The sequence below is a fragment of the Zerene cesonia genome, chromosome 8 (assembly GCF_012273895.1).
Source record: "Zerene cesonia ecotype Mississippi chromosome 8, Zerene_cesonia_1.1, whole genome shotgun sequence".
Classification (NCBI taxonomy): domain Eukaryota; kingdom Metazoa; phylum Arthropoda; class Insecta; order Lepidoptera; family Pieridae; genus Zerene; species Zerene cesonia.
In genome coordinates, this window is record NC_052109.1 from 4,310,214 (window position 1) to 4,336,128 (window position 25,915).

At 34.3% G+C, this 25,915-nt stretch overlaps 2 protein-coding genes across 2 annotated transcripts; both read left to right on the forward strand.

The window, feature by feature from the left end:
* The first annotated feature begins 2,153 nt into the window (after positions 1 to 2,153).
* Positions 2,154 to 12,839, forward strand: LOC119828512 (helicase SKI2W). The gene is made up of 21 exons (XM_038350680.1): positions 2,154 to 2,324; positions 2,394 to 2,567; positions 2,679 to 2,937; positions 3,457 to 3,624; positions 3,927 to 4,231; positions 4,583 to 4,695; positions 5,024 to 5,255; positions 5,702 to 5,885; positions 6,236 to 6,373; positions 6,456 to 6,570; positions 6,656 to 6,782; positions 6,959 to 7,063; positions 7,418 to 7,574; positions 8,098 to 8,242; positions 8,664 to 8,986; positions 9,309 to 9,437; positions 9,770 to 9,902; positions 10,264 to 10,438; positions 10,649 to 11,092; positions 11,742 to 11,894; positions 12,282 to 12,839. Exons 1-21 carry the CDS (start codon positions 2,286 to 2,288, stop codon positions 12,426 to 12,428), a joined length of 3,765 nt encoding a protein of 1,254 aa, XP_038206608.1. The 5' UTR covers positions 2,154 to 2,285; the 3' UTR covers positions 12,429 to 12,839.
* Positions 12,840 to 13,791: 952 nt separating this feature from the next.
* Positions 13,792 to 25,883, forward strand: LOC119828714 (proteasome activator complex subunit 4-like). The gene is made up of 21 exons (XM_038350955.1): positions 13,792 to 14,355; positions 16,404 to 16,544; positions 16,801 to 16,917; positions 17,321 to 17,446; positions 17,833 to 17,877; positions 18,071 to 18,278; positions 18,361 to 18,514; positions 18,663 to 18,840; positions 18,991 to 20,415; positions 20,564 to 20,738; positions 21,342 to 21,623; positions 21,884 to 22,146; positions 22,362 to 22,607; positions 23,336 to 23,580; positions 23,719 to 23,846; positions 24,028 to 24,216; positions 24,499 to 24,694; positions 24,927 to 25,117; positions 25,211 to 25,329; positions 25,454 to 25,587; positions 25,720 to 25,883. Exons 1-21 carry the CDS (start codon positions 14,126 to 14,128, stop codon positions 25,881 to 25,883), a joined length of 4,956 nt encoding a protein of 1,651 aa, XP_038206883.1. The 5' UTR covers positions 13,792 to 14,125.
* Positions 25,884 to 25,915: the final 32 nt, after the last annotated feature.

Here is a 25,915-nt window from a genome sequence, read left to right on the forward strand (position 1 = left end):
CAGTGAAGTTAGGGCTTTCTAATGGTGAAATAATTTTAAAAATCGGTCCAGTAGTTTTTGAGTTTACAATACGAGTTAAAAAACAAAAATACTAATTCTTCCTTTTTATAACATTAGTGTAGATAATATAAAATCTCCATTGTGACGAGATAGAAAGACAATTAAATAAGTCATAAATAACATGGAGAATGTACGGTTAAATACACGAAGGCGCTAAACAATTGATACATAAACTAATAAAACGATACGGATGCCTAGGCAAAAATGACAGTAACAATAAATTGTTATTCATGCTATATCATTTTGTTCTTAGCATAATATATTTTATGGACAAAGTAGTCGTTATTACTCTCTCTTTATATTTTATTATATTATAGCTACCTACATATCGTTATAATAATTGTTGTATTAAGTAATTATTTATTAGGCAGAATTAATTTTTCCTAAATGACGTGAGATATTTAGGTACGATTCACGAAAGTGGTTAAAACATAAACGTAAAGTTATGTACATATAATATACTAGTTTCCCATCAGTGTTCAATCAGACTGCACTAGCGGGTGCGAGTCTTCGCCCGCGTAGTCGAAAGAAAAGATATACACTCATGAGGTTTTAACTGCGCAATTGTCTGCATCTCGGGTCTCAAACTAAGTCTGAACCAACCAGACGTCGCCTAGGCGTGCAGAATAAACAGACAGAGTTACTTTCGAACTTATTAAATTAGTAGGGATAAAATTAAGTAAGACGTATAAGCCTAAGGTATTGTCGCAAAGTATTCGCCCTAGATCTATTAGGTTATGGCGTCGTTAGGCTAATGTCTATTGTAATTAGGTAATGTGCACTTAAAGATTTAACGTGGACCATTTTCTTTGACCCCATCAATAAACTGTCACTTGAAGTAAATATTTCACCTAGATAGATTATGCAAAATGCAACAACATTGTTTAACACAAAAGCTGTTTTATATGCTTTTTATATCAGAAAAGGCAAATATAAACCTGAACGAATAAGCGAACTTAATTTTTTGCAAAAAATTTTTTCCGCTGCTTATGGTCATATTAATATGTAAATAAGTACATTCATCTTATTAAATAGGAATAGTATTATATTTCCTGTTGGAAAATTTATTCCCATTATATGAATTTATCTGCATAGTAGGTGTTCAGAGTTATAATCAATTTTGTAGAAACTACTGAACTACATAATTTTTACGAGTAGTTGTATGAGGTTAGAAATTATAATATTAAATTTACGCAAGCTTCTTTTGTAGATGGAGTTAATAAAAATTTATTCTCTTTTTTTTTTTTTTTTTTTACTTTTTTACTTTTGCGGGCAACTGAGCTGGTGGTTCGCCTGATGGTAAGCGATCACCACCGCCCATGAACATTCGCAAAGGTAGATCCTCTGTGAATGCGCTGCCCGCTTTTTTGGGGTAAGGGAAAAGGAATGGATTAACGACTGGAAAGAAGGAATGGACTGGGACGGGTGAGGAAAAGGAAACGGGCCTCCGGCTCCTCCACTCACCGTACGAAACACAGTGGCATGCCACTATTTCACGCCGGTTTTCTGTGGGGGTGTGGTACTTCCCCGGTGCGAGCTGACCCAATTCGTGCCGAAGCGTGCTCGACTCCCACAATTCATGAAAACAGTTATGGAACATTATCTATCTTTCCAAATTAATTGCGTACTACACACACTACTACACAACGCACACCAATAGCACACTTCCTGTATATTTTTTGTTAATTATTTATATCACCTTTCGTGGAATATCAATTATAAACATTCGTAATGTAAGTACGGAAGCAGGTGGTACATTTCATGAATTGATTTTTCTATTTTATATGAATAAGATTAGGTGAGTACCTAAATTAACCTAACTACTATAAAAATAAAACTTAATGGTAAGCTTTGGCTTTTATTTGGTTGTAGATTTAAAAACAATAAAAAAAAAATCTGTGTTAGAAGCAATAAAAAAAAAATCACGAAATACATGGGTATTTATTACATATTTGGGGAATGAGTAGAAAACAGTAGAAACAAGAAATAACAAAACGAAATATACACATAAACGAAACGTTTCTTCATTTTTGTAAAATGACAATCCTGAACATTACTGTCAAGCTGACAGATTCAACTGCCATAAACAGCTGTAAAAAATTGCATGCGATTAATGCGGTTAGTGTTAAAAAAATTATACAAAGCAAGTAATTTAAATTTTGCTATTCTTATACTATTATGAACAAGTATAAGTTAAGTTCAGTATAAAACTTGCACCAATAACAATGCCAGTAGACACAGAAGAGGAGTATTCCTTTATAAAAGTAAATAATGTACAAATTTTTTGATGTTGCAAAAAGTAAACATATTATAATTGTTGATTTAAATTGCAGCCGCCACCTATTTTTGACGATTTAAATGAACGAGTGAAAGAATATTTACTTAAACCGGAAAGACTATCGATTCATCAATGGGAAAGATCCCAAAACCACTGGCATAGAACACCGGATATAGATTCTCTTTTTAAAATAGACGAAGATGACATCGGTCTCGATACAACTCTGGAGGTATATATGGAAACAAATTTTATATTTATTAAAAACACAGGGTGTAAAAAAGCATGACAATTAATTTATAATTACAATACATTATGATATAAAACTTTTTTCAAATTGCAGGTAGTCCGTGATCCGATCACAGGTGAAATCATAGGTGTAGAAGAAGTAAGTATCCCCGTTGAAGATGATGAAGTCAGTCTGTCTATGTCCCGAACCCCACTTCCACCAAGCTTGGCCACAAGAGGCACCATCACTCAGAACCCTTTCTTACCAGCTGGATTTGAAGAAGAATTGGAAAAAATGCTGGAGGAAGCAGCAAAAACGGGAGAAGTTATTATTAATTTAGAAAATGAGGAGCCTGGAAAGTTTTTGGGGGAAGGTAGCATTTTTGTTAAATCTCATTAATATTGTACTATATAGGACAAAGAATTATGCGAATATCCACATAGAAAGTGTATTTTAGATCATCTTTATAGAAAATATGTAGTAAACAAACACTTCTTAAAGTTTAATACTCAGTATATTTACCAATTAGCAGTTTGTCTGGCTTCGCTCATAGTAAGTATATTGTCTATCGCCTGTACTGTACTCGAGGATTACAATCTGGTGAATATATATGATATTCAATGGTGATAGAATTTTGAAATATAGAGCAGTAGTCACTGAGATTAGTTTTTTCAAACAGGTAATCAGAATCCTCAAAATTCATTGTAACTTTATAGAATAGCCTAACAATAGAATTTTATTCATCTCCGTATTCATGTTATAAAATGGGCAATAGAAAAATAGAAACTATAAAATCAAAAATTTTCAATTTCAGGTTTTTATAATTCTTACCCATTATTTAATTAATAATTATTTAATTATTTAGTATTGTTAATCAACAAATTTATTTTAGATATTTTGACACAACCACCTGGCTGTCAGGAAAATGTTGTCTTTGCCAATGATGGTGTTACACTACTTGATTCGGCAAATGAGAATAATGAAAGTATGGAAAAACAACAAGATATACAGATTAATATCAATTTGGAGGAAGTGGTGGACAACAACACACATTTAGTTGGTATGAAACACTATAAAATGAATTGGGGTTATTTGCAGATTGGGGATAGTGATACATTATATAACTGTTGATTGCTGCAATTAATACAAATGTAATAATTCTTTTATAATCATCCATAGAAAAGTATTTCTATTTTCTCACTTGTGGTATATTTGAAATTACTCATCTTAATAAATAAATATATAAAAAAATACCCCTAAATATGAAAAACAAACAAAGTGATTGGTCTAATCAAATGATATCAATAACCCTTTATTTAAATAAAACAAAAAAGAGTATAAAATTTTTATTTTTATTTTCAGGTCTCTGGCAAGATGACGACGAAATACAACAAGAGAAACCACCAAAACCAATCAAAAAAATTGAACTTGATGTTGAATTGGATGCTGCAAATGACAATTTCCTTGAGAGTACAATCATAAAACCACCAGTAGAGCTGCCCGAAATACCAGTATTAAATATATCAAACCCCACAGCTAGGGCTGGTGTTACATCAACTGAATGGGCTGAAATGATTGATGTGTCCCAACCTGTGCCTGAGTTTAAGGAGAAAATTAAGGATTTAGCACATGCCTATCCATTTGAGTTGGACAATTTCCAGAAACAGGTTTTTATTGTGATCCAAAAACATGGAGTCATTAGACTCTGACTGACTGCATGATAGACCTTTCAATTGTGGTACTAATCACACTTCACACTAATGTTGTAAATGTGAAAGTTTGTTTGTTTGGATGTTTGTCCATCAATCAGGCTGAAATTACTGAACGGATTTTGATGAAATTTGGTATACAGAGGGTTTGAGCTGATTTGGGTGAAATCCTGATGTCTGTCTGGAGCCAGGACAAGCGTCTAGTTGACAAATAATGTGAGATTAATGAAGCTAAGAACATTATGTACAAATTAAATCATTAAATTTAAAATGCCTGTAAGGATAACATATTTTTTTAATCACTTTCAGGCTATACTTAAGTTGGAAGAAGGACATCATGTATTTGTAGCAGCTCATACCTCTGCTGGAAAAACTGTAGTTGCAGAGTATGCTATTGCTATGTCTAGGAGAAATTGCACAAGGTATTAACAATTTAACATTGAAATTGAACTAGACATATTGACTTAGAATCATCTAAGTAATTTGTTTATTTTTCACACTGAAAAAATAAACAATTGAGTATGCGTTCCTCAGTGCCCTGGTAGTTAGCGTTGATGGTGCAAATAATTTAAAGATTTAAAGTTCAACCATACTAACCCTGTGGTCACAAAGGCAATCTAGTAAATCCTTTTTTTATTACAAAGTTTTATAGCTTTTGTGAACTTAAAGTTTCCTCTTTACTTTATGCAATGATTTCAAATTGAAATGACATATTTTTAATGATCAGCATGGAAATATAATTCTTAACAGAGCCATCTACACATCGCCCATAAAAGCTCTCTCAAACCAGAAATACAATGATTTCAACAAAACATTTGGGGAAGTTGGTCTGCTAACTGGTGATCTTCAAATAAACGCGACAGCCTCCTGCCTGGTAATGACTACTGAGATTCTAAGATCCATGTTGTATTGTGGATCTGATGTCACTAGAGATCTGGAATTCGTTATCTTTGACGAAGTTCACTATATCAATAATGCAGAGGTAACTATGGCTTGAATGCATACTACAGTGATTTGGTTTTTATCTAATGGTTGTATTTTGTTTTCTGTCTTACAATTTGAGGTTCTATAATTACACTACAATAAATTAATTTATAGCCACTTTGCTATGTCTAATGCATTTTTTAAATCTACGAACTAAAGTGTATGAGTTGAATTAAATACAAGAAAAAATTATTAACCTTAGTAATCATACTTAGTGGATTCTCATATAAATGATACATAATATTTATCTTTTAGAAATTAAAAACGTTTTACGGGGAGACTCTCCCCGTGACCACGCTCGCTGTAAAGTGTTCGAAACGTCGGGTTAATAATATAATGAATAAATCGCGTTTAAAATCCGTAAAAAGTTTTTAATTTCTAAATGTATAATACTCGCGTAAAATCAAACACAAGAAAAATACTAATATTTATCTTTTTTAACAGCGCGGCTATGTGTGGGAAGAAGTATTAATTCTTCTGCCGGCTCACGTCAGTATAGTGATGTTGAGTGCTACTGTACCGAATACGTTGCAGTTTGCCGATTGGGTAGGTCGCACAAAGAAACGCAAAGTGTATGTCGTGTCTACTCCGAAACGACCCGTGCCTTTATGCCATTATTTATATACAGGTAATTAGTACACATTATATCTGATACTCTTCTCCTTGAGTTTGACTTTAGGTAAAATAATTACCCACAGGAGGGCATATAAATAAGTACACTCAAATTCCATTCCAATTGAAGTATTCAACTTACTCACTGGTCTACTTATCGAGGCTATTACAGGTAGCACCATTACCATTTTGAAATTCAATCATCATCAGATCTGAATTTAAGTCAAGTATCAGATATCAGCACTCGCGACTGTACCTGCGCAAACTTGATCTTGTGGCTAACTTCCGAGTCGTTATAAATATTGAAGCTATTTGTAACTTAGTATTGTAATGATTATATACATTATTTCGATGTCAATGTTTCAGGATCGGGCGGAAAGTCAAAGCATGAACGCTTTTTAGTTGTGGATCAAGAAGGTAAATTCCAATTGAGGGGTTATAATGAAGCAGTTGCTGCTAAAAAAGCTAGGGAAAACGAGTATAAGAAAAACTTTGGGCCAAAAGGTATAAATCAAAATTAATTCATTAATTCAATGTATTTAAATTGTATATCCCTACTAATTGCTCTCGCTAATGATTTTTTTAGGTGGAAAGCAGTTCGGAAATCCAAAAGCAGAACAGACAATGTGGGTGGCTTTAATTGACCATTTACGGTCAAATGACAAATTGCCCGTTGTAGCTTTCACGTTGTCTCGCAATAGGTAAGAAGTTTGTCCCAAAAACGAAGGACTCAGTTCATAATTTTTTTTCTAATTTTGTTACATAATTATAATTTTAAAACTACAGATGTGATCACAATGCAGAAAATTTGATGTCCGTTGATCTCACTACGGCTAAAGAGAAAGGTCACATTCGATCTTTCTTTCAAAGGTGTCTTCAGAGGCTCAAAGAACCCGACCGAAAGTTGCCACAGGTTATTTACTTTTGTTGATTATGATGTAATTACATTATAAAGAAACTACTGATAATCACATTTCCTAGTCCCACAAAATAAGCCATCTTTCTATTGATTGATTCTTAATTGTGCGCTTTCCAAACTAGTAATATAATTAATGTATTTATACAAATAATTAGTGTATTTTTGTTCAGGTTATAAGACTGCAAAGAGTTCTAGAAAATGGTATTGGTGTCCATCACAGTGGCATATTGCCTCTTCTGAAAGAAATTGTCGAAATGTTGTTCCAATCTGGTTATGTGAGTATTTTTATCAACTGATTCTATCCGTATAGGCACCGCTTATGTTTTGTTCTTTTTGGCTTTTAAAACTACGTCTGAATTTTTGTGATTTAAATATACTTTTATATGACATACTTATTTTTGATATTTTTATTCAAAATTTGAATAAAATTAGCATTACAAATTAACATGTAACATTCGATTTAATTTGCATAGCATTTTTATATCGTACAAAACAAAATATGTTTGGTGCAGGCAGGCATTTCTATGCAGTTTTTAAATAAACCGAACCTTAATTAATTCATTCATCAATATGTCCATTTTACAACAAGCAACGCCACTAACGATTTCTTTAAAACTTATGTCATTTAGGTGAAAATCCTCTTCGCTACGGAAACTTTTGCGATGGGAGTAAACATGCCTGCTCGGACAGTAATATTTGACGATATCACAAAGTTTGACGGACTGCAGTCGCGCAGTTTGGTACCTGCTGAGTACATACAGATGGCTGGAAGAGCCGGCAGGAGAGGTAATGGAATCGTAATAAATAATAACTATTCAATTACAATTTCTTCACTTTGTCTTTAATAGGAAAGAGGTTCTTATGGAAAATTAGCCATAAAGGTATCTCCATACGGTATGATATGATTAATTCATATAGAATAACTGGCAGTCCGCCCCGGCTTCGCCCGTGGTACATATATAGTCTTCCACAATAAATGGGCATATCTAACAAGAATTTTTCAAAACGGACTAGTAGTTCCTGAGATTAGTGCCTTCAAACAAACAAACAAACTCTTCAGCTTTACAATATTAGTATAGATTAGGTAAAAACTGAAAAAAATTGCAGATTTCATTAGCGTTTGTATCTTAATAATTTTTATTTTTTTAATACATCTTTATTTTCACTGTGGCTTTTTTAAAGCATCCCATTTACAATCATGATATTATATCATAGTATCTACTCTTATAATAATTTTATTTTGTTTTTTTATAAGGCACGGGTGTAGTTACAAAAATTAAACTAGATACTTAAGAAAATATGTTTCCAGGTTTGGATGATACAGGCACAGTGATAATACTATGTAAAGATGGCGTCCCAGACCAACTGACACTCAAGGAAATGATGTTGGGTACTCCTCAGAAGTTGTCCTCTCAATTCAGGCTCACTTATGCTATGATTTTGAGCTTATTACGGTATTTTTTTTTTTACATAAATTGATGTTTGTAAGTAATATTGTAAATCAATTCTCAAAAGTAATCCTAAAATTAATGTGTAGGTGTTTTATTAATATACTAGCTGACCCGGCAAACGCTGTTCTGCCTTATTCTTATCATTTAGGGTTATAAAAATTGATGTTCACTGATTCTCAGGCCTACCCCATATGCACAGAAAATTTCATTTGAATCGGTCCACCTGTTTCGGAGGAGTAAGATAACTCACATTGTCACACAAGAATTTTATATATAAAAAGAAGACATGTGTCATATTTATTCATAGATTTTTTGTCTTTCCCTAAGTGTTATGGCCAGTATATAAACATGATGTAAAAAACCACTTGGTACAGTCTTAACTGACTTGACACTATTTATTTTAGCATTTCCTATATAATTTCAGAGTAGCTACTGTTTCCGTCGAGGGGATGATGCAGCGTTCGTTCCGCGAACTACATCAAATTCTCCAACAGGATAATAATAAGAAATTACTGCAAATCGCCGAAAAGGAATATTCAGAGAAATGTGGGACCCCTCTCGCATCTCATCTCGCCCCACTGGCTACTTTCTATGATACAGCCGTGGGGTACATTGATGTTCTTAATGAAATGATGCCTCTTCTGTTGAGCCAGCCTAAGGTCTCTAAAGAATTTGTGGCAGGCAGAATATTCATTTTGTCAGCAGGACCATATATTAATCAGTTGGGCATATATTTGAATAGCAGTGGTAAGTTTAAAAAAAAAACTATTATATGTCTAAAATAAAATTGAATTGAGAAGTACAAATTTCGTGGGCAGCTAACTTAGACACAGGAATTAAGTGTCGTATCGCCATAAAATAACATTTGTTAAAATCTTGTAATCAAACTCGATATTTAGTGAATTTTTTTTTTCGCTATTTGCTAACTTGGATTTACAACATATATATGGGTGGCCAATAAATTTATACAAGTTGACGTGCCTAAAACTATCATATAATGTTAAAAAAATATTGCATAAACGTAAATCATATTGAGATCCTATTGTAACTATTTTTTTTTTTATTTTAGCTCCTCGTCAAACGCCATACAAAGTCCTTGTGCTAAACACAGTGGAGCAAGACACAAATAGGTATAACTTCGATCTGGACGACGCCTGGTACCGAATGCTGAGTTTCTCAGCTATGTATGATCATATTGGTGAGCATAATAATCCATACAATCCCTTTTAATATAATAAATGCGAAAGTAACTTCCTGTGTCTTCTTCATACCTAAACCACTTAAGCGATTTGGATGAATTCTTCTACAGATTTAGTTTGAGACCCGAGAAAGTACATTGGGTAGCTTTTATCCCGGAAACCAACGAGGAGGGGCACTTTCAAGGGAACCCTCCGTGATTAATATCTATCTTTGAAAGATAGATTCTTTTCCTTTTACTACAAAAAAATTATTACACACTAGTTTTGTATTATTTGACGTTATAATAAGTCTTATTAAATTGATGAAATAAAAGAAAATGTTTTGATATAGGCACTGAGGAAAGCACCTTAGAGCACACTATATTAACAATAGCCGCGAAGAATATTATTGGGGTAACTAAGACCAGTTTGAAGATTGATGCAAATATTATTATACAGGATTGGGAGAAACGACAAATGCCAAGGTAACTTTGCATACAATTGTAATATCTAAAACAGTATCTTATTACGCAAATGATTAGAGAAATTTATAAAAAATTTAATGTTAAGTTTTCATAATAAGACATTAAATCTTGTTTGTTTACAATATAATTAGAGAATTCTTTTGTTCTTTCCTTGTATACTTTATTATGTTTAATTTTTGAATATGTACAATTACAATATGTATATGGTTGCCTGGAACAGATCGCTATTAAGTTTTAAGGCCACCTAATAAGTTGTACTCATTTATATTAATAGTTGTGAGATTCGTTATGTGTACAATTTTATTGAAGTGTTAATAAATAAATATATTAAATTTAACAACATTGTCAATTTTATTTTCAGGTTTAAAGACGCACCCGTAGGCGCAAGTTGCGCAAGCGCAGTACAAGAGTTGTCACGTTTGAGTCACGCGGTGCGAACTAGCGCTAGTGCGCTGGAAATGGTCAGCCTCACGCAGTCTCTTAATATATCTACAGGGGAGTTATTACAATCGTTGGATAAAATGAATAAATTGAAGGTAAATATTTTAAAGTCTAAATGAATTGAATTTCAATTTACCGAGACATTTTCTGTATTTTTTTTTTCTAAAAAAATTTGCTCAAAAACCAAATATGTTTTTGTATTACATCTATATAAATGTCTTACAGTACAAAATCCTAACCGGTCAAAAACCATTTCTTATTGGTAAAATCACTAAAAACTAGTTATGTTGTCGCTTTCATTTTAGGCCGAACTAGACACGCAAAAGAAAAGCACGGGAATCGCAAACTTCAAAAACGAGTTTGCAATCGTGTATGAACGGAAACAGGCTGAACGCAAACGGGATAAATACAAACGTCTACTATCTTTTGAATCGTTAGCTCTTTACCCAGACTATCAAGGAAGACTCCTCGTATTGCGGGAATTAAATTATATAGACGAACATGACAGCGTCATTCTTAAAGGCAGAGTCGCATGTTGCATGGGTACCAACGAGCTAATCATATCGGAATTGGTCTTCAGAAATGTGTTTACCGATAAGAATCCAGCGGAAATTGCTGCGTTGCTGAGTTGTTTTGTTTTCCAAGCGAAAACTCATGTCGATCAGGTTCTGACTGACAAACTGGCGGAGGGCGTTAAAGCAATTGAAGCGATTGAAGAGGAATTATGCTCAATTGAAGCTAAACACGGGGTGAGTGTAGATTTTGTTAAATAAGTGACATCTTAATTTGGTAACAGTAAGTGACTTAAACGTTTACAATAAATATATTTTAAAATAACTGATATGCTTTATTGATAGAATCAACCTAATTATCTCATTAATATACAGACTACACGTAAGGAAATTATAAGTTACTAGCGGCGCCCCGTGGTTTCACCCGCGTAAGTCCGTATCCCGTAGGAATATCGGGATAAAAAGTTGCCTATATGTTATTCCGGTTGTCCAGCTGTCTACATACCAAATTTCATTGCAATCGGTTTAGTAGTTTTTGCGTGAAAGAGCAACAAACACACACACACATCCTTACAAACTTTCACATTTATAATATTAGTAGGGATAGGATAGGATAATAAGATAGACTTATCAATTTATTATATTGTCACCAATCCTTGATAAATGTACTATGTTTTGATTAATTTGCCCATTCAATGTTGGTCATTATAAATAAATCAATAAATAAAAATCCTTTATTTACCAAAAATACATATGTTTCATAACTAGGAATAAACCTAATATAATAATAATCGAGTATAAAAGTGTTGTTAACATACCGTTTGCAATTAGAGAAAATCTTCAGCCTAAATGCAGGACTTATTTTACACATTCACTCTATTCTCAGGTATCCCAATTTGAGGGTCAGCAGGAACGACTGAACTTTGGACTTGTTCGCGTTGTATACGAATGGGCGTTGGAAAAGCCATTCGCAGAAATCATGGATCTCACTGATGTGCAAGAAGGAATTATTGTTAGATGCATTCAGCAGTTGCATGAGGTAATTGTTATGATATTTACAATATCTTGTGATACAAATGCGGTCCACAGCCAAGCCTTTGACTATGGACTATGGCTATGGCTATATGGGCTATGGCTTCTTCTCTATGTCTTTACGCTGATTGTACAGATGTACAAAGACATGCAATGTACACGGACGAAATATTACTACGCTATCACACTCACACTAATATTATAAATGTGAAAGTTTGTTTGTTTGGATGTCTATCCGTCAATCACGCTAAAACTACTGAGCTATCTAGTATTATGTAATTCTTATATTTTCTGCCCTGTGTAGTCAAGCGAGAAAATGTAACTTTATTAATAATATTGTTATTAATTTTTTTTCCTTTATACACATTTATGTGGATATTAAAACTCTTTTTAGCTTCTGGTTGATGTAAAAGATGCAGCAGTGGCTGTTGGTGATCCAAACCTTCAGGCGAAGATGATGGAAGCCTCGACAGCCATTAAAAGAGATATTGTGTTTGCCGCAAGTTTATACACAACACAGCGAGAAACTGTTGTTTTATAAGAAAAAATAATAAAATAATATTCATATATTATCACGTGTGCATGTACTTACAAATTCATTTAATAAATATATATGTCGCTGTAATATTGTAAACACCATTAGATTATTATCTAACTCGCGATATTCATAACAAACCTAAAGATAATGTACCGAAAAATAATGCGTAAAATTATTGTAATCAGATTAATAATCTAACGGTTTATTTTTAATTCATGAAAATGACTGCTTTATACTTAAATTGTTATCAAAATGTAATAAATAATGCATAAGCATTATTTGTGACACTCAATCTGCAAGTTTCTGTACATCTGATTTTCCTGTCGATCAGAAAAGTGATTATTGAATCTTTTAAAATCGTTTAATTGTACTGCCTAAAATCGTTTAATGTACTTTATATTTGTTATACGATATTAAATAAAAAAATAAAAAATTGTTGGTTTATCACTATGTATTTATACTTTTTTTAATGTGTAGAATACTTTTGCTCGTATTGGGTATGCGCATGATGCGCCCTCGAGAAGTAAAATATCGGATTCCAACTTCAAAAGTACTACCGATTCAGCTCCACTGTGGGTGTTGGTCAGTATTACCAACTCTCAGAAATACTTACCCCTAACTCTAAGTCAAAACCTCCTAAAACTGCGTCAATTATTTGAAAATCCCCCTAAAAAAAATATTCAATCAAAATAATATAATAAGTAATATTCTTTTACCTTTTACCTTTTAATTTCATTTACCCACAGAGTAGGTAAATATTGCAGAGTAGGAAAATATAATTACACTAGATGTCACCCAGTCCTAAATCATTCGCTAGGTGAAAAAATAAATTTAATTGATTATTGCATTGGATAGTTCTGTTATATTCAGAATATTATATATTCAGAAAAACCCTAAAAATACCCCTAAAAAAATCCCTATCCACTAATTTACCCCCTAAATTTGGGGGGAAAACCCCTAAGTTGGGAGCACTGGTGTTGGTTAGCATTATTTGTCCGGGAGTCGTCCTCGTCAGCAACATAAAAGTACTCTGTGGCCAGACGTTCACCGGGCCAAGCATTGTTTTATCAACAAAATCCCTTGGCACCTTTTCAATGTTCCAGAAAACAATTACCGTCATATTAGAAAAGAGGAATAGGCTGAAAATAAAAGTAATCATTTTATTTTAACCGATTCAAAGTAATTAAAACTTATTCCTTGTTCTCAATTTTAAAAAGGGATTGTTTTTGCTGTTTCACAGAGTAACTGATGGTTATTTGTAGGTATCTATGATAAATACGTTGATGACATTGACATTAGTGATTCGACAAATTCAAATGTCTTTGTCATAATGTGGGCAATGCATGTAATGATGTACGTCATGTTTCAACATTTTCCAATTTACCTATTCATCGCAGAAGTACTATAACAACAATTTGGTTTATATATGTTTATCATCCTATAAGCTAAATGTCAAGTTAACGATAGATTCTTGTAAAATGGAACGTAAATTTCTAGTGATCATTACGAATTCATTTCTGGCGGAATAAAAATCAATGACTTGTATAAATTCGATGTTGTTTTGATATTTCTATGTCGGTATCTACATTAATTGTTTGTGCGGGTGTTATAAATTGATTGTATTCTTTTATTATTGAATAGTCAAGAATAATCGTACATAAATGTTGTGATTTACGAATAATTTATACAAATCTATAAAAATGCTGCAAGACGACGAATTTGAGCTTATGGTGACGACGGAGGAAAGGGTGAAAAGGTTGGGATTTCGTCCTCAAAAGGAAATTTTGACCAACCATCTGTTGCCATATGCCGAAGAGCTCGATGAGGAGTCCAACAAGTTCCTCGCACAGGTCAAGATAAACCTGGCGAAGGCGGTAATGCTCCGGGAAATGAAACCAGCCTGTGGCGTATGGACATCCAGGCTAATGAAGTAATTATATTGTATTGTATACTGTCTATAATATTAATAAAGTAGTAAAATGTATGAAATATATCAAATCAATAGCTATATCTTATTTTTTAAATAATTTTGTAACAAAAGTAAAATATACATATACCTATAATGTTAATCTTAAATGCTTGCCTAAAAGCCATATTGATAATTTAGAATAGGCATCTTAAATACTAACCTTTGGCAAACCATCCTCAGTTTAAAATAGCTGCCCCCAACCCAGAACTTGCACATGTATTGCACACAAAGGTTAATGCTTTATAAAATCCAAGGAATTTATTGAAGTTTTAACTACTTTGATACATTATTGAAAAAAATCATTCTTTATCCTTCACTAGCTTTGTGCTTTTAGATTTGCTCACATGAACTTATAAATTTTGTACTTTGTGGGTTTTTGAAGAAGGTGCGATGGCATATATACTTATACATACATACTTATGTAGCCAATCAAAAATCAAACAAACAGAATAAAAAAAATATAAACATTTTGAGTTACACACTTAATATTGAATAGCAATTGCTCTTTATATAAATATATAATGTAAAGGAATGTACATGTATATAAGAAAACCATCTTCGCACAAAGAACAAAATCATTGAACAACTGTATTTTCAGTATACATATATAAAATAGTTAAATTTATGAAAATAATCATACATCAATATTTTGACACAGAAACTGTAAACTGTTTTAAATTTATAGTATTATCAATTTGTGATGTACTATGCATACATAAAAGAATACAATGCTAATATATGATTAAATAATACTACATAATGTATGCCTATGTTTCTCTGACTGAAGATGTTTGCCAAATGGTTGTCTTATCAGTCTTTAAATATATCAAGGTTGCCCATTGATGATTTTCTTTCCATGTGAAAGCCAAATCTTATTGAGTTAAGGCATTGGGATGTATTGGGTATAAAAATTTGTAGAATTTTAATAATTTTTGTTTGTCTCTATGAACGTTATAAATGCATACCTCTTTATTTTGCAAAAATTGCTGAATAGATTTGGATGAAACAATGCAGTATTTAGCTATACATAATTTGCTACTATGTACATAAATATATGATGCAACTTAACAATAATATCAAGTAAGCCAAAATAATTCCTGCTCGGCTAAAACTATCCCAGCATGTGCGCCCTAAAAAGTATCTATAGTAATATAAATATTACAAAAAGCATTATCCTACTCGGTTGTATACATACTAGTGCAGCTAGTCGTATTTAATAAATACTACTAACTGGTGCCCACGACTTTGTTTGCATGAACTTTGAATGTGGCAATAAAATTATGCTAAAAGTATAGATATAATACTTTTCTTCCTGAATTCCCAAAGTTATCTTTGATTTACTACATAAAATGTTCCATATCTCGATTATTATAAGTCAACAGAAAATGCAAATCAAACTGAACAATGTTTGCTAAGACATAGTTCTTGTACATATTATAGCATACTCTTGGAGATTCAGACCTTCAAATTTATACTCTCAGTAAAATATGCTCATCACTTGTAATAATTTTTGTTAGGGCACAATTTTTATATCCCTTATAGTTTAGGTGGTCTGTTGCGGTTCTGCATTAGGAGTTCCACTATTCTTTATATTGCCCAGAATTAATACATATAGATCATAAAAAAATCATTCAAATCCATCCAGTAGTTCTGGGGATTAACTTGTACAAACAACCAGAAAAGCAGAGGCAATTTTTTTTGATGCTTATTATATGTATAGACTAGTGTGTTCAAATGAATAATAATGTAATTTCCACTAGTTTAAAAACATAAGGCACTAATTATCCAATTACATTTTGAATTTGCATTTATCTTGATTTTGACTGCTAGATCTGTTTGATTGAAATAACCTACCTAGCCTACTTTTCTATATTTAGATATATTCATTCTTCAAGTAAATGGATAGGAAATGAGCCAACATAAAATAAGCTTTTCTAAGATAATGTTTTTGAAAATATATATAGATTTAAATATTATAACTTTTTTATGTTATTAACTTATTTTTACAGATATATCAGAATATATGGATTGAAATTCAGCAAAGAAGATCATTTAGCCTTTATAAAGCTTGCATATGAACTGGTCCTCATTCCTGATTTGGAGCCATGTAAAATTCATAAATTTTGCACATTGTTTATCATGCTTACCAAGTAAGTTTATTTTCTAAGTAGTCTTGGTGCCAGGTTTGGGGTATAGTGGGTAGAGCGATCGTAAGGAGTATCGAAATGGCCTATTTCTTAATAATTAACCACGAGAAGAATGTGAATCTTGCACATTTCAAATTTAAAAATTTCATAGCATAGGTGGTCAAACTTTACTCTCTGTACATTATATTGTAAATTTTCCAAATACTTATAAAAAATAAAGGTCACGCTTTTATAAACTTTAATTGCCTTTTTTTAATAGGAAAAGACATTTAATACCACCAGAGGAACTAACCTTGTCGTGGAGACCACTTTTTGAACTTGGAAAAGCATTGTTTGATACGAATTCAACACAGATTGGAATGTTTCACTATCTCACGTAAGTATATGGCGCGACTAGTACTAATTATTTTTATTTTACTTTACAGCGCATATATTTGGATGTTAATTATGAAATTATAACTTTGCGATACCTTACGATGCAATTACATCATAGGTTAATGTAATATAGGAAAGGAAAAGACGAAAGAAAAGCTAAGCAACATTTTTTAACATCAATATTTCGATTATTAAGTAAACATAATTGAATTTGGCTTTATTTTAATTTTTTGCAAAAGTGTAAATGAAATACAAGGAAAATACGCAATGCTTCATTTATCTTACATTTATTTATACGTATTTTATGTATTTAACGTGAGTCAATATCGCAGGCAAACATTTTAACACTGTTTTTGCGTATTGCTAAATTGATGTGAGACTATTCTAACAATTGTTTTATTCAGGCCCAAACGATCTGGGAATAAAGCTTCAATGCTCGATATGGTACGAAAGTTCTTATCTGGTTATGGGCTAGATGACGCACTCGAACTATTTGGCCTGGCGTCACCCACAGAGGATGAATTACCAACGTAATATTCGTTAAAATCATGGGTGCTTTTTAGGTGGCAGTGGTTTCAGGTTCTGTCATTAAATTCATCACAATATCATGATAATATATTCGATCTTTCCTGATGATTTAAGTTTCTAAGTACAAAGCAAATCTGTTGTGTCGCAGTAATTTTTTTATTTTTATCTGTATTTACTTAATTCCTTTGAATATAAATAAAGAACTTTCGTGAAAAAAGCGATTTCTCAATTCTACTACTATCTCGAGTTGTTCATGGGAAGTAAAAAAAAGATAAACCATTACGATTTTACCATTAAGATCAAACCATCGATCATGTACGGTGGCAGTTCATGCATGGGGTTGGTAGGAAAAATTTAACTAAAATGTAATATGATCTATTGGTTTTAGGTCCCTTGAGGCGTCTTATACGTCTATGGTGAAATGTGCTAGACCGTAAGTAAACCTATTTGTAAGATATATAGAGTATACAAAAAAAAAAACAATTTAAAATTTTACACACATTTAAATTTCAGTCTTTCTATACAGTATATAGGAATATTAATAATGAATAAACAAAAATTTTTAAGTTTTTAGTAGTTTTTAATAGTTGTATTCATATCTTATAAACCATTGCATATTTTCTTAGGTACTTCGATGTTGGTGCTACAAAAGAAATGCTTGACGAATTTTTGCCTTACATCAGCCCATGGTCTATGAGTACTCATATGAATACGCCGCTGGTATTTTTGCCCATAGGATTGAACCCACGTTACGCCTCGCAAGGTCACGAATTGTGGTTTGATAAATTAAACACACTCTGGGATACTTGCTCCAACGCTCAATGTGGTGTTACGGTGAGAAAAATATATTTTTCCTAATTCGTATTATATAATAATAATTATGTCATTGTCATGGATATCATGTGTTTTTTTCTAGGACATAATGGTACTTTTCGCCAATTTAGCTAAGAGGAATCCTGGGGCAGTAGATTGGAGTCCACATGCACCAAAGATGTTTATGAGATTCCTTCATGCTCTTAACCTACCTGTGTCTTATAAAGATATGCACCACAATAAGCATAACAATTTGGGTAAGTACGAGGTTTTATAAAACGAGCAGGATTTTACCGAATCAGTCAGACGATGTCTCTTAACGAATTCTATTAATTACATACAGACTAATTCTTTACAAATGCATTAATATTTAATCGTCATTTATCAATGTGTTCTCTTTTCAAGACATGAAATATGTGGCATCATGGATTGTGTGGACAATTAACCCTGACGGTGTGGTTTTGAAGCATTTAAAATCGTTCTTAGCGGGTGTCGAAAGTTATTTACATAGCGCAAATGCGGGTCGGTGGTCATATAAACTGAGGGATCTGCTGAAAAAATTAGCCAGAGAGTTTTTAAACAGGTAAATATAGTAAAAAAATTGATTTTTTGTTAAAAAATAAATTTGTAATCAATTATAACCTATCCTTTTGTATTCCCTATAAACTTTGATAGTACTTTTGTTCATTCGTTCTTTTTATAATAGTTCGTTCTTATAACTGTGTACTTGCAGAGTGCGACGCGAAAGTGAAAAAAGATATTTAGATTCCTGGGAAAACAAAACGCCGGACGCTTATAAACTCCGAGAAGAAGACATAACGGAGTTCGTGCAACTCGTCCTTGAACCAACATATCAAGCAGTGTATACGCGGAGTGGAGTACTAGACGTATCTGTCGCCTTACAAAACCTCGCTACATTGAGACCTGCCATAGTGATTCCTCCTTTGCTGGAAAAATTTAAAACTGCCCTGACCTCACTAACGGAACCTCACAGAGTGACAGCCGCTATGTCCGCAGTCTCAGCAGTGGTTCGACCAATGCTTAGGGGCGCTGATGCTGGTTATCCAGAAGGTCAAACCCACGTTGTCCCCATTTTGATGGCAGTTCTGCCCGGCCTCGACCCAAATGACATTAAAAAAACAATAGTCACCTTGCATTTGATATTGATGTTCAGCAGTATGATATCCTATATAGATTGCAGCTCTGCTCACGAGCACTGGACGGATTTGACAGAAGAAGAACTCTTAACGTGTGAATCGACTGCACAGCTAGAAGATTTTGTTCTTGTTTTCCTCGATAAACTGCTTACAATTATTGAGTCTAGTACTATGGAACTCCCACGATTGGATACCAAAGACTCCGACTTGGTACGCAGTAAGACAGATGCCGTGATGGAGACTGCTATTTCGTCCGCAGTGCAGTCAGTTTTAATGCAATGTTCGCCGAAAATATTTAAAGAAGCTCTTCGAAAGTTTAAGGCGTTTGCCACTGAATCAACATATGAAACAAACGTTTCTGGAAGCATGATTGGTGTTTTGTTGAAAGTTTTCGCGCGTATAGATGCGGAGTCAACACTTGCAGCGTTTTTACCACAACTTAGTGAAGAACTGCTCGAACTTATGTCCACTGAAGAAGCTTTACGCGATGAAAATCCACCGCGCGATCTTGTGTACAGACTCGTTCTATTTATGCAAGTTGTCTGCTGTGATGGGACAGTCCTGATAAAATATATTCCTCAAATTTTGCCAGTCCTTGATAAAGCACTCAAGTTGCATTCCAATTATGCGTTAACTCGTGCGTCTGATTGCTTGAGTAATATATTTAATTCTTTGGCCTATATTGATTTAAAGGAAGGTAAATGTTCGCCAAAGGATTATGGCAGTGCTCCAGAGAAATGGTTGCCTATTCGCGAGTGGGGTAGTGGGTGTTTAATGAAAGATGTGAATTTTAAATGGCATGTACCGTGTAAAGAAGAAGCTGATTGTGCCCAGATGTTGGTAGATCGGTATTTGAAGCCAGAAATCAATAGAATCAAGCAATGGCTTAATGATGAGCGACCAATGTGCCGTGAGAGAAGATTACGCAGCTTCCACATAATAAATTCGGTACTGTCGTGTAGCACACTTTTACCGCCACCCAATGAGGAGCCTATTCCACTGTGAGTATATTAATTTTTTAGTTTATTAATTTGGTTTTTCCAATATCTAAATCTTAAAATATATACAATGATTTAAGACTTTGTCTTTTTTTATTTTGTATTCATCTACTATTATTACTAATTCACATAAGGCACTTCTCAATTTCAGTTTGGAATCCCATGTACCAGCAACAAATATGCCTTATTCCAATGGTGTTAAGCACACAGTTACCTTGGACGGTATGAACTTGAGGGTGGCCCTGACACGTCTTCTCTTGGATGTCCAGTCTCGTATGTTGGCTGAAAAGACGGATGACACGCGTGGTTTGGAAATGCTGTTACAGGTACGAATATTTTTAAATGTCACATATTAAATTAATTAAAGTAATTAAAGTAATAATTTATAAAGCAGTGGTGGCTCAGTGATAAGGACCTCGGACTTAAAATCGATAAGTCCGGGTTCGAGACCAGGCGAGCGTGCAAGAAATAAATTGATTTTTCTATTTATCTGCGCATGTGGATAACATCACCACTGCTCAAACGATAAAGGAAAACATCGTGAGGAAACCGGCATGTCCGAGAATCTTCTTCTTCTCTTTCTTAATAGAATCAAAAGTTCGACGACATGTGATATCTGCCAATCCGCACTTGGCCAGCGTGGTGGCCTGAACCTTCATAGGAGGTCTGCGTCCCAGCTGTGAGAACATATATGGGCTGATAATGAATAATTTATATGTGAAATTCAAAACTTTAAACACCAAATTTTCTTAGCGGCATTTATTGTACTTCTTTGTTAATTAATTTTCAATCTTTATTTTTGCTCGTTGCTACTATTTTTGTGTCCAATATGTTTATCTTAATTTATTTCTTTGGGTTGCGTTATCGGTAATTCTATACAACTACTATCTACATCCCGTTGTAAAACTGATAAATTACTTTCTTTCTAGGTCTGGGAGAGAGTGATAGTAATAAAGAATTTACGTAACGGCCCCGGTTTAGAAACACGAATGCGATCATACGGTGCTCTAGAACGTGCCTTAGAAGGCAGAGGGGGTCTAGGTGGGGGGCCGGTGAAGCCCGGTGGTGCTCGTCTGCGAATGCTACTGGCTGATGCTGCTCGACTCCAAGAAGAGGCGAGGCTGGACTTGGTGTGTGACTCTGGGATCACACCCTCAGCTCTCGATGGCCTCAACGCCTTGTACGAACTATCCATAAATACATATAGTTCCGTAAGTTTGTTTATCTACATCTGCTTACAATACAATTTACAAAACAATTGTTTTTCTAAATTGTATTGTTATTGTGTCAATTAATTTTGCTAATGTGTCAGCTTTAGTTAGGGTTAATAAAAATGTACTGCCTCATCATTTTATAGTATGCCATATGGGTTTTACATTATTTTCACAGTAAAATTCTTTGAATTTATTTCGAATTACTTAAGCCAGATGATCTACCATAGATAATACAATAGTCTTGCTTTTCGTAACAGGTTCGCATCGCGGCCCAAGTACCACTGTATTGGATGCTGAGTCACTACGCATATTCATACCGGGTTCTTGTCCCGAAATTAGTCGAACTATTCAGCTCCATAGGAGAGGGTGACGAATGGCACGCCAAGCATAAAGGAGCACTTTGCATCCTATTGGGCCCCAAAACGGGGCCAATTATTGCTAAGCAAGATTGGGAAGTCGTTAGAGCTCTTTGGCCAGCAATGTTGAAAGCGCCAGTCAGTGAAAAACCAAGTATACATAGGTGAGAAGCGTTTCTAATTATAATATTGTTCTTTTTACAACAAATTATGTGAAATACCTTTATTCAGTAACTAAACTATTTTTGGTAAACATATAAGGTAAAACTTTTGCTACCACTCCAGATAGAATATGTCTATATTCGAATCTACAGGTCTTTAACCAATCATATAATAATATTTATTTTTGAGCATATATTTCTTTATATTTTTTCCCTAGACTCGAACAAGCATTCAGCGACTCTTTGCACCGACACTTCCCAGCCACAAACACGAGGCTCACGATCACAGACACTTGCGTTGAATCAGCAAAACTTCTCATGACCGAGGAACAATTTAATGATCCAGAGTTCCAAAATATATTCAGTAAGGCTAAGGAAATAGAAGAAGCCCTTTCGAACCACGCTGAGAAACAATATCTTGAACTTATCGATGAATTGGTGGGCATTGCTGAGTCATCAAATGTGTAAGTTTACCAGGTTGTCAGTGCTATATTACTGGGATAGGTTAGTGCTATACTGAGGTGAAACAAATTGTAGTAGTAACTATAGACTTCTCTTAATTTGCTTTGGTCGTTCTTGTTTCGGTAGTTACGTTTGCCTTTTTTTTTATTTGAACTAGATAGTACAATTGGTTAGAGTGATCATTATTGTCATAACAAATGTTTAATGTAATATGAGGCAGGTAAAATCTCACAGTACATGTTATATGGAATCTGATTTTGGTCTACAGCAGTAATTCTTTCTTGGCGTTCTTTACTAATAGAGATTAGATGTATGGGAATTAGAACTGTTTCTTTCTTTTTTCTTTTTTTTATGTGGTTCGCCTGATGGTAAACGATCACCACCGCCCATGAACATTCGCAGAAGCTCAGATCTCTGAGAATGCGCTGCCCGCTTTTAAGGGATAAGAGATGAGGAAAGGATTGATGAATGGAAAAAAAGGAATGGACTGGGAAGGGCTAGGAAAAGGAAATAGGCTTAACCGGCTCCCCCACTCACCGTACGAAACACAATAGCAAGCTATTATTTCACGCCGGTTTTCTGTGGGGGTGTGGTACTTCCCCGGTGCGAGCTGGCCCAATTCGTGCCGAAGCGTGCTTGACTCCCACAATACTTCTTCTAATTCTATGCCTAAAGCTACACATATTTCATCATACATTCTCTTTAATTTTGTATCACAACATCGTTTTAGTCAATGGCGTCGCTTAGAGTTAGCTATGCAAATGCTAACATTCTGTCCGTCCCTCCAAACACCGTATCCGCCTAGCGCTGTTAGACTCTTCGTCAAGTCACTGGTACATGAAGACATAATTGTCAGAAGAATTGCCGGTCGGTTAACTCTGTACGCTATTAAGCAACGTAAGAGCAAAGTAAAGAAAATCAAAGTGGATCCTTATGAAGTGGCTGGTGTTCCAAAACCAGAAAATCACATACCAGGTATTGTACAATTTGTGTTTATGCAAATTTGTTCACTATAGACCTTTAGATAAGAGTAAAAATAAAACCCCAGTATGATTAGTAAATTTGTTGAATTTAATTAATTTTAATTTCATGTAAAATTTTTGAACTTTTCAGGCTATAGAAAAGATCTTGAATGGGCACTTTGGTCACCAGAAAGAGAATTAACAACTGACGAAGACTGGGATAAGCCTTGGTTAAGAAATGTCTCCTGTGGATTTTATGCTTGGCCCAAATATATCGAGGTAGAATACTTTTGGTTATTAACATGGCTGTAAAAAATCAAACATTGAAATTGATTCCAAGAGTGAATAAGTGACTTTAATTTCCCGATACAAGCAGCATTTAATTTATAATTAATTAAAAAAAAAAATTAATGCCTTATGTGTAAGCAATTGTTATATACTAAACAATCATCTGTTTTAGGTAGCAGCACCTCAAAAAGAACAGAACCTTGCTTTAGATAGAAATCCTGAAGACATGGAAGAGGGTGAACGGTATCTTTTTGAGTTCTTCGCTGATGAACAGAACATCAACAAATTGCTGAACTTCCTGACAGTGGAGGAAAAGAAAGGGAAAGATAAATTCAACGTGATGCGTTGTACCATGTTCAGGGTTAGTATGTTATAAAATGCATAATGTCAAGAACGTAAAATAGAATAAAATTTTATGTCTATAGATCTGTCAGCCAGGTATATATTCTATCTGTTATCTATTTTTTAGTTTTGAAATACACAATAGGTCTTTACCTCCAGTCATAACTATTGTATCATTTTTCTTCAAATTTTGAGCAAATAAATATAAACTTAATCCTCTCCTAACATTTCAGATCTTCGGCTTATGTATTAGTTAAATTTTATCCAAGTAACAGATGTTTACCTTGTTGTATATAAACAGATGATATTCGCGAACTTCGGCGAGCGGGTGTGCGCAAAGCTAATGGAGCACGCACTGGCGTGCGCGGGCAAGCCGGACGAGACGATGCAGCGGTTTGCGGCTGAGATCGCGTCGGCCGCGCTGCGGGCGCCCCGGGACTGGCCCCGGGAAAGGGCGCTGGCCCTGCAAAGAGACGCTATGAAGATTGTTGTTGTTGGTCAGTATACGGGTTTTACGTGCCCCGAACGAAAATCGTTTTAAAGAAAGATACAATGTTTTTAAATAAAATAAATGATAAATTTATTGTAAATTTTAAGTTATTTTTTTTTAGTTAATAGTGTGAGCTTTGACATAAATATATCATTGAAATAATGATATCAATCTTAACATGCCTTTCTTATTTAGCGTCGTCTGAAGTAATATAGACTAAAATAAAAATTACATTGCAGGTCTAACAGCAGTAATCCCAGATTCAACGGAGGATTGGAGCACATGCATGATAAACGCAGTGGAGAAGATGGATCCCACACGCAATACGGAAGTGCTGAAATCACTGTTACAGTTGTGTGCGCCCTCGCTGGGTGACAGCACTGACCAGGAAACTTCATTTGTGGCTTGTGCTCGAATATATGCACTGCAGGTTGGTAGCATCGGAGTATTTAATTTTTTTTTATATGGAAAAAATATCGATCTTGTACTGAACTATGAATTTTACGTCTTACGTATTTCGTAGGACGCAATCAACGCGCTCGCCTGGCGCGCGCCCGCATACGCCGCGGAATTGTTGAAAAGATTAGAAGCAGCTAATTTTATGCAACATCCATACCAGAATGTTCGAGAAAACGTGGGCGTGTAAGTTTCTACTCAAATTCAAGCAATTAATATCCTACTTATCGTTTCTTAAAAAATCACAGCATCACACAGCATGTTTTTAACCTTATATTAGATTATTTTATCAAGTAGAAATCATTTCCAGTGCTTTCATGGCGATATTTAATACGGACGTGGTGTTTCCCGGCGGCGATAATAAATATGCACCGAAATTGGAAGATTTCCTCGATTCTATAAAACCCAAGATTGCTGCTTTGTACGACGAACACGGAGATATCGGTATGTTTAAATTTTCCTTTTACCACATGTATCATAAAAAACAATGTCGCAATGGTTTTACATTGTTTTAAATTTTAACTAATTTGTGAGTTTCGTGGCTGATTTTTTCATGACTTTTTTGTGTATTTTTAGTGATAAAATCAGCGGCGGCGATGGCGGAACAGTGCAGCAGTGCGTGCGCGCAACAGGCGAGCCACGGCCCACAGAGCTCGGCGCTGGTGCGGCAACTGCAGGGGCTTGTGGAGGCGCACCGCGGACCGCACGACGATCGACCGCAGGTTTCTAGAACAATCTAACTTAATCCCGTTGGAAAACTGTATTGAAATGC

Excerpts from the sequence above, each read along its gene's own strand:
- LOC119828714 (XM_038350955.1), top strand. The coding sequence starts at position 14,126 with ATGCTGCAAGACGACGAATTTGAGCTTATGGTGACGACGGAGGAAAGG. Across the intron at positions 18,279-18,360 it reads ACGCTCAATGTGGTGTTACG|GACATAATGGTACTTTTCGC; the intron begins GTGAGAAAAATA and ends GTTTTTTTCTAG. Across the intron at positions 23,847-24,027 it reads CTTGGCCCAAATATATCGAG|GTAGCAGCACCTCAAAAAGA; the intron begins GTAGAATACTTT and ends CATCTGTTTTAG.
- LOC119828512 (XM_038350680.1), top strand. The coding sequence starts at position 2,286 with ATGCCAGTAGACACAGAAGAGGAGTATTCCTTTATAAAA. Across the intron at positions 3,625-3,926 it reads CAACAACACACATTTAGTTG|GTCTCTGGCAAGATGACGAC; the intron begins GTATGAAACACT and ends TTTTATTTTCAG. Across the intron at positions 10,439-10,648 it reads ATAAAATGAATAAATTGAAG|GCCGAACTAGACACGCAAAA; the intron begins GTAAATATTTTA and ends CTTTCATTTTAG.